Genomic DNA, 12494 nt, shown 5'->3' with positions numbered 1-12494 from the left:
CTTCTTTCTCTTGCTCCCACTCTCTTCCACCTTTGGTATTGTTAATTTAGGTATAGTGAATTGTGGACTGATAGCCGATGCTTGTTTGTAGCTATGTGTTTGTTTGATAAAGTTAAAAAATATGAAGTTTTTAAAGAATGACCTTGTCACTAAAATATTGATTCTGGATTGGCTTTGGATGCACAAACTTTGCGCTTTTTCCATTTGGAATATGTGATCAAGATGTATTTTTAGGGTAGGTGAGAAACAAGGCTTAGCCAGTTACTTGTGCAATGTGTGATGATAATGTGAATTTCATATACTGCCACCAATAGGTATAGGTCTTAAAATTCCTATTTCAAGAAATAATGAACATATTTTATATCTGCCTGTATATCTTCAGTGGCAAAGTATCCAACATTTGCTGAATGTGTTTCTTTAAACCCCAATGTTCGATCTGTTTTGCATTAAAAGTAAACCTTAGAACCTTGCTGCCACAGATATGTGACTCTCTGGGTTATTTCTCCCCTTTATGCTTAGAGCATTAATTTTTGCCTTTGTTAAGAATCTTAAATGCCTTTTTTAGATTGAGGAAATTCCTAAATCTACTGTGCTAAGTATGATAATACCCACTTAAACTGTGAATATAGTCATTGATTTATTCAATTTCTTTGACAATTCTCACCTTTGTTATATTCTCTAACAGTTGCAGAACCCTATGCACCTTGCAGCAACAAGAGAAATGAACAGTCCTCCCATGATATGTTTTAGTGATAAAGGTATTTAATGTTTGCTATATCTAAAGCTTCTGCAGTAGCATTACAGTCATATTGCCCAAATATATTTCCTTTTTGATAATATTATAATACTGGGGTTTCACCCGGAAGTAGAAGTCACTGTCTGACATTTCATGGATAATCATGCTGAACTCTTGTTGAATAGTTGAAGACTGTGTATCATATTCCATGAAGTGAAACAGACTTCACGCTTATTCTTAATTTCAGGTGTTGAGGCAAAGAAGGAGATTTGGAAAGCTTTTAGGAAATTATTTCTATGGGGGAATAGGCAATCATAAACAATCTTGAATCTAAATGGCATGAAATAATAATAAATGGTAAATAGGATGCCAGCATTTACTCCCAAGTCAAGAGTCTAATCATTTAAAATTTTAAAAGAATCATTAAAGCTGCAGAAATTCCTTGACAGATTTTGTGGTTTTTAATGACTTTATTCATAATCAAACACATAAATTAAATTGTAATTTGAATTGTCATAATCTTATTATAAAAAAGAATCTAAACCCACTACCAAGATGGAAGCTGTTTGGTAAAGAAAGAAAGATGGGGGGGGAATTAAATATAATGTATTCAGTAATATTCTATCTTTTTTGATTCATAATATATATTATGTACTCTATTATATGTGAAAATTAATAATGTAGTGTTCTCGCTCGGCGTGTTGAGGTAACGCCGAGCTAAACGTCGAGATAAACCTTTGTCAATGACGACAGGATCCCAGTAAGATTAACCATTTACTGTTCACTCTTCCACATTAACGTATGGCGAAAACTGTTGATAAAACAATACAAGATTTGTACAGCATTTGTTTCCTTCTTGATATTACATCGTAAATACTTGCAAAAGTAAAACTACAACAACTACATTACATTAAAGTGCAGCATACAGTCAGAATCTACCTACGCCATTGACTGCATTAAATACACTTCAACGCAAACTATCCACAACTCTTTAACTAACGAAAACATAAACATTATCGACCGTCATTACTTTTAACAGGATCGGCGTTAACATTTTAATTCAACATATCGATCATCTCATAACTCACAGCGTTGCCTTCACAATGTTCCTGGTGCGTAGAGTGAAAACGTTGCTGCTTGCTTGCACTCGCACATGTCTCGACCCCCACCTTCGCGTTTCTCCAAACCGGTATTTTCCCACAGGACGCGGCGAAACCGGATGTGACATCATCACATGCCGCGATATCTCACAGACAACTTTAAACAATCCTAACTTTAATTAGACTGCTAACAAATGAATTACTAAGCAAAAATATTATAAATAACTGCCATAAAGGCAACACAAATAAAAAATATTGAAAAACAAAGAAAGAGTAACAAAAGGAAAACAAAATTGGATTTATTTTTTCTGGTTACATAGATTTGTTCTCAGCCAGCTGTAACAGCTTACATTTTAGAGTTTTAATAAAAATCAAATTTAAACTTAGTCTAATTTACTATGCTTAATTCTAAAGGCAAATGTTTTCCAAGATAAAAACAATTTTTAAAAGGTGAAGTTATGCAGTGAATTTCTAAAATAGTTATTTTGAATAAAATTTGAGTTTAAAAAATAAATAAGTAAATGACTTTATACTCTGAAAGCTGGTATGTTTGAATTTGGTGGTGCTTGATTAAATTAACATACAGTATTCATTATTATAGATAGATAATTTAGCAATTCTAGATTTTAAACATTCTTTATACTCATAAACGTTCTTCATATTCTTATCAAAGTGACTAATAGTTCGTGTGCTGACTAGCAATTTTTCATGCTAGCTCATGGTTTTTTCTCTCTCTTCAGAGGTTTGTGATGAAGTTTTCCATTTTATCAGCTTCCTTAGTTTGGCAGATCTTCCTTCAAACTGTGAACAACGTTTCCTGCCTTGTGAAATGGCTTGTGTTAAATATTCAATGAAGAAAGGCATAATAGATGAATTTCATTGCTTCATTGATCCAGGTGAACAATAGTGCATTTTAGTTTTCACACTAAAAGATTGAGAGTCTTGTTCTCTGGAACAGTTTGGAATGGAAAAACAATATTTATTATAGATATCTTTATAAGAGTGGCCATCAAAGAGAATAAGATTGCAGGGGGTTACTGGATTTCAAAAATAGGAGCAGAAGATGTTAGAAAGTTCAGGCAGCAACAATAAAGGCAAATAGAATTAACATTTCAGCAAAACAGGCTCAAAAAACCTTAATGATGAAAGGACATCAACCTGAAATTTAAATTCTTTATTTTCTATCCAAGGGTGCTTTTTGAACTACTGAATATTTCCACCATTTTCTACAGTTGTGCTATTATTTAATAAAGGTAGACAGTGAGTTTCTAGAACCAAAATGGATCACTGATGTACCTTGGGCTTGATTATCTCAACGGCCATTTGATAGCTATGTAGTTAATTGCTGAATAGCTGCCAAGTGCCTGATAGTGTATTTTTGGAGTTCTGCACTTGAACAAAGCAATACTAAATATGGAAAGCAACAGTGGTCAGATTTGAGATGGTTTCATGAAGTATTGAACTGAAGAATTGGATTTGTTTTGTATCTGGCCCCTTGGGTTTGGGGCAGTCTTTAACTGATTGGAGCTGCTAGTATGCCAACCTATGTGATAAGTAAAATACAGGTTTACTTAAATTTTCAAAAAATAAAAACATTTAAGAGACATAGGCAATTTAATCTTCTTCTTACATTTTGTTAATTTTTAAACTATTTTTCAACTCTTTCTAAATTAGTGGGGATAGGGTCAGTTAATAGATGGTTCTTGAACACCTCAATTTCTTTGGTCTAATTGCTGCTCATGGACCAATTCACCTCTTTTAAGAGTATGACAGAGAGACCAGGAGAACACTGGAAGTTCTGTGGCTGCAGGTATTCGACCGGAGGCAAGTGTAAAATGCAGACAGGGTCCATGAGACTTCACTCAGTGTTTTCCCCAACATTCTTCTGTCAAGTATTGGAAGTAGGGGAGGTTTGCCAAGAAAATGACTGCGGAAAGTGCAGTATTTTGCAACGACGTATTGCTTACCCTTAAAAACACCTAAAGCCTTCTCCAAACTCCTCATTCAAATAAGATGAAGTGGTATGAAGCCTGAACTATCTCCCTTTAGAATACTTCTGTTAAGCCACTAATAGACTTACACAGTGAATGGTAGGGCACTGAGGCATGTGGTAGGAAAAGGAATCTGAGGGGGAGCTTCTTCACTCAGGGTGGTGTGAGTGTGAAATGAGCTGTTAGTGGAAGTAGTAGATACAGGCTCAATTGTAATATTTGAAGTTTTAATAGATATGTAGGTGAGAGAGATATGGAGGGCTATAGACTGAGTGCAGGTAGATAGAACTAGGCAGAAGAGCAGGTTGGCATAGACTAGATCAGTCCAAGTACCTGTATCTGTACCTTAGTTATCTGACTTTTTGACTCTAATTTTCTTTCTGATTAGCATATTGGCTCTCCTCCCCCCCCCGGTCACTCTTCCTGAGCAGCATTCACCCAACTGTGTCACAGCTTAGTTGCGGGTAACAAGTCCTATCACTTACTTTGACCTTCCCTAGTCTGCCTTTTGCAAATTAGTCCCCAAGAGACGACAAGGCTCAAGATCTCCCATCACATTTTTGGAGGAAATTATTCAATTCTGACTTGGGGAAAATTCAGTTTACATCTGTCCTCAAGGAATGGGATCCATGGATAACTCCGGAATCGGTGTATTGTTGAAGGGATGTTTTCTGAGGTGGTAGGGAGATAAAGATCTCTGCTTGAATTCTGTTGTTCTTAGTTTTTACATCATAACATTGAAGAAATATACTTTGTCTTCACATACATAAAATGAGGTGAAAAGATTGAGACAAAACATTAACTAGCATAACATTCTAAAGGAGAGAGGTGAGCATCCAGAAATCTTGGTACATATTGGCACCACTGACATAGGTAAGAAAATGGAGAAGGTCTGAAAGAGAGAATTTAGGGAGGTAGAGAGACAGCTGAAAGGCAGGATCTCCAGGGTAGTGCTCTCTGGATTGCTGCCTGTACCACATGCCAGTGAGGGCAAGAATAGAATTATTTGGCAGATGAATGTGTGACTGAGTAAGTGGTACAGGGAAAATTAGGTTGGTGCTGATTTTGGATCCCAAGAGAAAGAATTTCTGGAATGCCCACAAGATAGCTTTTTAGAGCAGCTTATGGTTGAGCCCACTAGAGGGTCAGTTTTTTTGGTTAGGGTGTTGTGTAATGAACTGGATTTGATTAGGGAACTTGAGGCAAAGGAATTCTTAGGAGACAGTGATAATAATATAGGACCATAAGACATTGGAGCAGGATTAGGCCATTAAGCCCAGTGAGTCTGCCATTCAATCTTGGCATATCCCAGAATCCATTTAACACCATACACTTGCCTTCTCGCTATATCCTTTGATGCTCTAACTGATCGGGAAACGATCAAATTCCTGCTTAAATATACACATGGACTTGGCCTCCACCACAGCCTGATTTACTAATCTGTGGCTAAAAAAAATTCCGCCTTACCTCCATCCTAAAGGGTTGCCTCTCAGTTTTGAGGCTGTGCTCTCTAGTTTTGTATACCCCCACCATAGAAAACACCCTCTCCACATCCACCCTATCTAGTCCTTTCAACATTCAATAGATTTCAATGAGATCCCCATGCATTCTTCTAAATTCCAGTGAGTACAGGCCAGAGCTGCCAAACGCTCAAAAATGTCTACAGTTGTACTGTGGGGAGCATTCTGACAGGCTGGATCACTGACTGGTATGGAGGGGCTTCTGCACGGGACTGAAAGGAGCTGCAGAAAGTTGTAAATTTAGTCAGCTCCATCTTGGACACTAGCCTACAAAGTACCAGGACATCGTCAGGGAACGGTGTCTCAGGAAGGCAGCATCCATTATTAAAGAACGTCCAGCACCCAGGGCATGCCCTTTTCTCACTGTTACCATCAGGTAGGAGATACAGAAGCCTGAAGGCACACACTCAGCGACTCAGGAACAGCTTCTTCCCCTCTGTCATCCGATTCCTAAGTGGTCATTGCTTTGGACACTGCCTCACTTTTTTTAATATACAATATTTCTGTTTTTGCACTTTTTTATCTATTCAATATAAGTAATTGATTTACTTGTTTATTTATTTTTTCTTCTCTCTGCTAGATTATGTATTGCACTGAACTGCTACTAAGTTAGCAAATCACATGCCGGGTGATAATAAACCTGATTCTGAAACATATGTTAACCCTTTCAGTCCCAGAATCATCCTCGTGAATCTCCTCTGGATTCTCTCCAATGACAGTGCATCTTTTCTGAGATAAGGAGCCCAAAACTGCTTGCAATACTCTTAAGTGCAACCTGACTAGTGTCTTATAAAGGCTCAGTATTATTTCCTTGCTTTTATATACTGTTCCCCTTGAAATAAATGCCAACATTGTATTTGCCTTCTTTCCCACAGACACAACCTGTAAATTAACCTTCTGTGAGTCTTACACGAGAACTCCTAAGTCTCTTTGTACCTCTGATGTTTGAACCTTTTCCCTATTTAGATAATAGACAGCACTATTGTTCCTTTTACCAAAACGTATTAACATACATTTCCCCCCCCAACACTGTATTCCATCTGCCACTTCTTTACCTATTCTTCCAATTTGTCTAAGTCCTGCTGCAATCAAATTCCTTCCTCAGCACTACCTACCTCTCCACCTATCTTTGTCAGCCGCAAACTTTGCCACAAAGCTATCAATTCCATTTTCTAAATCATTAACAAACAATGTGAAAAGTCCCAATACTGACCCCTGAAGAATACCACTAGTCACCAGCCTCCAACTAGAAAAGACTCCTCTTATTCCTACTTGCTGCTTCCTGCCATTCTGCTATCCATGTACACCATAGGATATTATCTTGTTAAGCAGCCTCATGTGTGACATCTTACTAAATGCCTTTTGCAAATCCAAGTAAATGACATCCACTGCCTGTCCTTTGTCCACCAGCTTATTACTTCCTCAAAGAACTCTAACAGACTTGTCAGGCAAGATTTCCCTTTACAGAAACTCTGCTGATTTTGACTTATTTTATCATTAATCTCCAAGTACATCGAAACCTCATCCTTAATAATAGACTCCAACACTTGCCCAACCTATAATTTCCTTTCTTTTGCCTTCCTCCCTTCTTAAAGAGTGGAGTAATATTTGCAATCTTCCAGTCCTCTGGGACCATGCCAGAATCAAGTGATTCTTGAAAGATCATGACCAATGCATTCAGTATCTCTTCAACAACCTCTCTCAGTACTCTGGGATGTAGTCCATCTGGACCAGGTGACTTATCCACCTTAAGACCTTGTAGTGCCTGGAGTTTTTTTCCTTTGTAGTATGGCACTCACTCCTGCTCCCTGACACTCATAGACCACTGGCACACTCCTAGTGTCTTCCACAGTGAAGACCGATGCAAATAACTCATTAAGTTAATTTGCCCTCATTACTACCTCACCAGCATCATTTTCCAGTGGTCCAATATCAACTCTCACCTGCTTTATATTATCGGCTAGACTGTCCACATATTCAATCTTTTCCCTTCTTACAGCTTTTTAAGTTGCCTTTTGTTGGAATTGAAAGCTTCCCAATCATCCAACTTCCCACTCACTTTTGCTACTTATGTGGGGTTGGTTTTTATGCAGTCCTTAACTTCATTTGTGAGCTACATTTACTTACCCCTGTCATTTGAGAACATCTTCCTCTGTGGGTCATATCTATCATGTGCTTTGTGAACTGTTTCCAGAAACTTCAGCCATCTCTGCTCTGCTATAATTTTTGCCAATATCCTCCTCCAAACTACATGGGCAAGCTCCTCTCCCATGCCTTTGTAATTCCCTTTATTCCATTGTGATACTGATAAATGTGACTTGTGCTTCTTGCTCTCAAATTGCACTTTGAATTCAATCATATGATCACTGCCTCCTTAGGGTTCCTTTATGTTAAACTTCCCAACAAGATCTGGGTTATTGCACAGCACCCAATCTAAATGGCCTTTCTCCGAGTCGGCTCAAGCACAAGATGATAGATTTCACCTTGCAATTTGAGGGGGAGAAGCTGAAGTCAAGTGTGTCAGTATTCCCATGGAGGGAATTACAGAGGCATTAGAGAAGCTGGCAAAAGATGTTTGGAGGCAGATACTAGCAGGGCTGAGGGCAGAGCAGCAATGGTGGAGTTTTTTTGGAGCAATTCGGAAAGTGCAGTGTAGATACATCCCAAAGAAGTAGTAGTATCCTGAAGGAAGGATGACATAATCATAGCTGACAAGGGAAGTCACAGGTGGAAGATGATACTGGAGAGTTAGTAATGAGGGACGAGGAAATGGTGGACGAACCGAATAAGTATTTTGTGTCAATCTTCACTGTCGCAGACACTAGTAGTATGCTGGAAGTTTGAGAGTGTCAAGTGGCAGAAGTAAGTGTAGTTCCAGTTATTAGGGAAAAGGTGCTTGGGAAACTAAAAGGTCTGAAGGTAGATAAGTTAGCTGGACCAGGTGGACTATACCCCAGAGTTCTGAAGGAGTTAGCTGAAGAGATTGTGGAGAAATTAGTAATGATCTTTCAAGAATCATTAAAATCTATGGGTCTGGAGGACTGGAAAATTTCAATTATCATTCCATTCTTCAAGAAGGGAGGAAGTCAGATGAAAGGAAAATATAGGTCTGTTAGCCTGATCTCAGTGGTTGGGGAAATGCTGGAGTTGATTGTCAGGGATGAAGTTTTTGGATACTTGGAGGCACATGATAAAATAGGCCAAAGTCAGCATGTTTTCCTTGAGGGAAAATCTTTCCTGGTAAATCTTTTGGAATTCTTTGAGGAAGCAGCAAGCAGGATAGACGAAAGGGAGTGAGTGGATATGTGTACTCTTCAGGCCTTTTGACAAGGTGCTGACTTTGAGGTTGCTTAGTAAGATAAGAGTCCATGATATTACAGCAACGACATTAGCAAGGATCAAACACTGGCTGATTGCCGGGAGGTAAAGAGTGGGAATAAAGGGAGCCTTTTTCAAATTGGCTGCCGCTGACTAGTAGTGTTCAGTGATTGATGTTGTGGTCCCTTCTTTTTACATTGTCTGTTAATGATGTGGATGGTGGAATTGATGGCTTTGTGGCCAAATTTGTGGATGATATGAAGATAACTGGAGGGCAGGTAGTGTTGAGGAAGTAGGGAGGTACAGAATGACTGAGAATAGAAAAATAGGCGAAGAAGTGGCAAATAGAACACATTGTTGGGAAGTGTATGGTCATGCAATTTTGTGGAAGTAATAAAAGCAGGCTGTTTTCTAAACAGGGTGAAAAATTCAAAAATCTGAGGTGCAAAGGGACTTGGGAGTTCTCCTACAAAATTCCATAAATGTTAACTCACAGATTGAGTTGGTGGTAAGGAAGGAAAAACATTGAGAGGACTAGAATATAAAAACAAGGATGTAATGTTGAGGCTTTATAAGGCACTGGTAAGGCTTCATTTGGAGTATCGTGAGCAGTTTTGAGCCACTTAACTAAGAAAGGATGTACTAACATTGGAGAGTGTAAGAAGGAAGTTTGTGAAAATTATTCCAGATATGAGGAACATTTCATGGCTCTGGGCCTGTATATATGGAATTTCGAAGAATGAGAGATCTGATTGAAACCTATCAAATTTTGAAAGGATGTGGAGAGGATGTTTTCTGTAGAGGGGAGTCTAGCACCAGAGGGCACAACCTTAGAATAGAGGAATGTCCTTTTAGAATGGAGATGAGGAGGAATTTCTTTAGCTAGAGAGTGGTGAATCTCTGTGATTTGCATCTGTGGAGGTCAAGTCATCAGGTGTATTTATGACTAAGGTTGAAAGACTCCTGATTAGTCAGGGCTTTAAAGCTTAAGAAAGCAGGAGGATGGGCTTGAGAGAGAAATAAATCAGCAATGATAAAATGGCAAAGCAGACTCGATGGGCTCAATGGTTTAATTCAGCTCCTATGTCTAGTGGTCTTAACGTGCCTAGAGGGGAAATGTCTGTAGATAATTTCTAACTCAGTTTTGAGCTGATAATCGGAAATGGGTTTGCATCATGAATGTTCTTGGAGTTTGCACATTTTGTCAGATACTTAGGACATTGAACAAACAACTTAATTGAATGTAGCAGTTAAGTGAGTAGGATCAATATCAACTTTTTTCTGATAAATATGCTGTTTTAAAATGGAATCTGAATTTTTTGCAATGCAAGTAAAAGCCAAGCTCATCTTGGACATCAAGATATATTTTGAAAGTGGTTCAATTTACCAAAATGCATTTAACAGCTAGAATCTGTCTTTTACATTTTGAATTATTTCAGAAGTTACTTGATGGTGAGATATGGGGAGTTTCTTCACTAAAAATGATTGTTATTATTAAGTATGGTGGCTGGAGAACATTTTCCCTGAATGGTTGGAATAAAAATCGCAGTGTAGCTGAAGTTACTGCAATTGAAAATGTGCTTGCAATGTATAATATGACTTTTTGCCATTCGTCTGCACATTGTTCTTCACTTAAGTATAGGAGTATCTGAGCTTACTTGCATTATCTGGTACTGCTACATTTGATTTAACTTATTACTTTTTACTAGGCTAAAGATTTTGCTTTCATTTTAAGTTTTTTCTGCTTGTTTGTGTAAGTAGATTTGGTACACTGTATAAATCTTCCGATTTTTAATTCATGGGAAAATGCTGATTTTACTTTTATATACTTTAATGTTGTTTTAAAATAATATTTCAAAAAGTATTTTAAAATGAAAATTAGAACCAGCCATTTCATTGTATTTTCTTGATTTTCTGTTACTCTTGCATTTATTTATATTTTAAAAGCATAATTAAATGAAAGAACCTATTAATAGCAGAAGAAAATTTTAAATTGACACTTTTATGTCGCTATCTCTCGTCTTAACATTTTGCAAAAGTGGAGTGTATACTTATAAGTAATGTTTATCTTTATATTTCTCTCCCTTCATGACCTAGGCATGATCCCATATGGTTTTCGATACCATTGCCAGCTTTCAAGTATGTAATTGAATATTCTTACGTGAAATAATTACCATTTATGTAAACATCTGTGGAAAATTGCAATGGGGTAGATACTACCAAAGATTTGATAGATAAAGGAAATTTGTTTGATGGTTTGTGAATGTGCAATGCTGCCAGTAAATTTCACTTTTGCTCTATTTTTAGAGTAGCACTTTACCATTTGATTTATTATATTGGTTTTTCTGGAGAAGCAGAATAGCACAGGAAAGAAATAAAATGCATTTAATGGAAGAACGTGTTAATTTCATATTGCTGAGTACATAACTTCATTCTGGCCAGAGAAATGTTGATGTATTCTCTACTAATGAAATCTATTGAGGGCTTAAAGTCTTCTGAGTGATAACAAATTGACTACTTTGCAATATGATATATTATATTTGGCAGTGATTACAAGTGCTGCCCAGTCTAAGTGTGTCCTGATCTTATATCAGATTTCCAGTATTATCTTTTTTGGTTCTTCTCTTCTAATCCTTTTAACTATTTTTTCAGTGACATGAGGTTAATATGCCTTGTATAAAACAGATAGAATATTTTCTGACTACTTGGTATCTTTTTCAAAGCTTGCAAGTGCTTGGGTGTTTTTCTACCTCTTTGTCCACTTTAGAGATGGGACTGCCATTAAAATAATTGGCCTTTCAATGTAAGCAGTCTCCAAAAGATCATCTTTTTCTACTTAAATGCAAGAAAATAGTTGAATATATTCATATTAAGTATTATTTGAGTATTTAGTTCATTACAGTACTGTGCAAAAGTCTTAGGCACAAATATAGCTAAAATGCCTTAGACTACTGTGAGGTACTGTAGTAATTCTATGTATGGCATTGTACATATGTAAGTGATGATAAACCTAATTTTGATACAGGTCTCTATTGTGGACTGAGTATGTGAAGTGGGCAGGGAGAGAAGAGTCATGGTTTGGAAAAGGATAAAGGAGAGGGCAGAGAGTGGGAAGCATTAAAGAGACATTCTGTAATGATCAATAAACCAATTGGTGTCTCAGGGCTGGGTATGTCTATATCCATGCAACCCTCCCCCCTCCTCCCCATCCCTGCCCCTCGTTCTTCTCTGCCACCTGTCCCACACCTCTTGTGCAGTGCTCTATGCTAGCCATTCCCAACATCCTTTGCTCCTGCCAGATTTACAAACTTGCTCTCCACTCCATATTGACAACTACAGTACTACGCAAATGACTTGGGCTTGCTAGCTCTGTATATGTGCCTAAGACTTTTCCACAGCACGGACTATGTAACAATTAAAAATTCATGGAGTGAACCTTTGTCACTGTTGAGATTTACAATCTGATTTTGATTACATTAAGTTAATGTAATTTAAAAATATTTTCCTTTGCTAGGTGACAGTACTCATAAAATTCCACTTTCAAACTTTGAAATCGCCAGGTCCAATTATTGTGAGATATTTCAACAGTTCCTTGCTTTTCTGAAACCAGTAAGAAGCAATGGTTTCATCCCAGTTTACAGTAAGGTAAAGTTGATTATAATCCTGAATGAAGAAATTCCATAGATATATTTAAGAAACTTTGTCATGTGGAATGAGGAGACAGTTATAATTCAGCTTTGTAAAGGAAAAATTTGATTGGCTTTAATAAATCTCATTGCCAATGTCTTTAAGTAATCCTTATTCAAAGATAAAGTATTAATTGCAATTT

General features: G+C 37.3%; 1 protein-coding gene across 5 annotated transcripts in view; it reads left to right on the top strand.

Moving 5' to 3' along the window:
* Positions 1-12494, top strand: part of LOC132393365 (protein maelstrom homolog) — an 89919-nt gene that overhangs the window by 18898 nt on the left and 58527 nt on the right. For all 5 annotated transcript variants that reach the window (XM_059968483.1, XM_059968480.1, XM_059968481.1 and 2 more), the window contains exons 3-6: positions 686-758; positions 2577-2732; positions 10763-10804; positions 12180-12310. In XM_059968483.1, coding sequence (XP_059824466.1) covers positions 686-758; positions 2577-2732; positions 10763-10804; positions 12180-12310 — 402 coding nt within the window. The remainder of the gene's footprint in view (positions 1-685; positions 759-2576; positions 2733-10762; positions 10805-12179; positions 12311-12494) is intronic.

The sequence above is a fragment of the Hypanus sabinus genome, chromosome 4, assembly GCF_030144855.1.
Source record: "Hypanus sabinus isolate sHypSab1 chromosome 4, sHypSab1.hap1, whole genome shotgun sequence".
NCBI classification, from domain to species: Eukaryota; Metazoa; Chordata; class Chondrichthyes; order Myliobatiformes; family Dasyatidae; genus Hypanus; species Hypanus sabinus.
The sequence above is the reverse complement of the archived record's forward strand: the minus strand, read 5'-3'. Positions and strand labels throughout refer to the sequence as shown.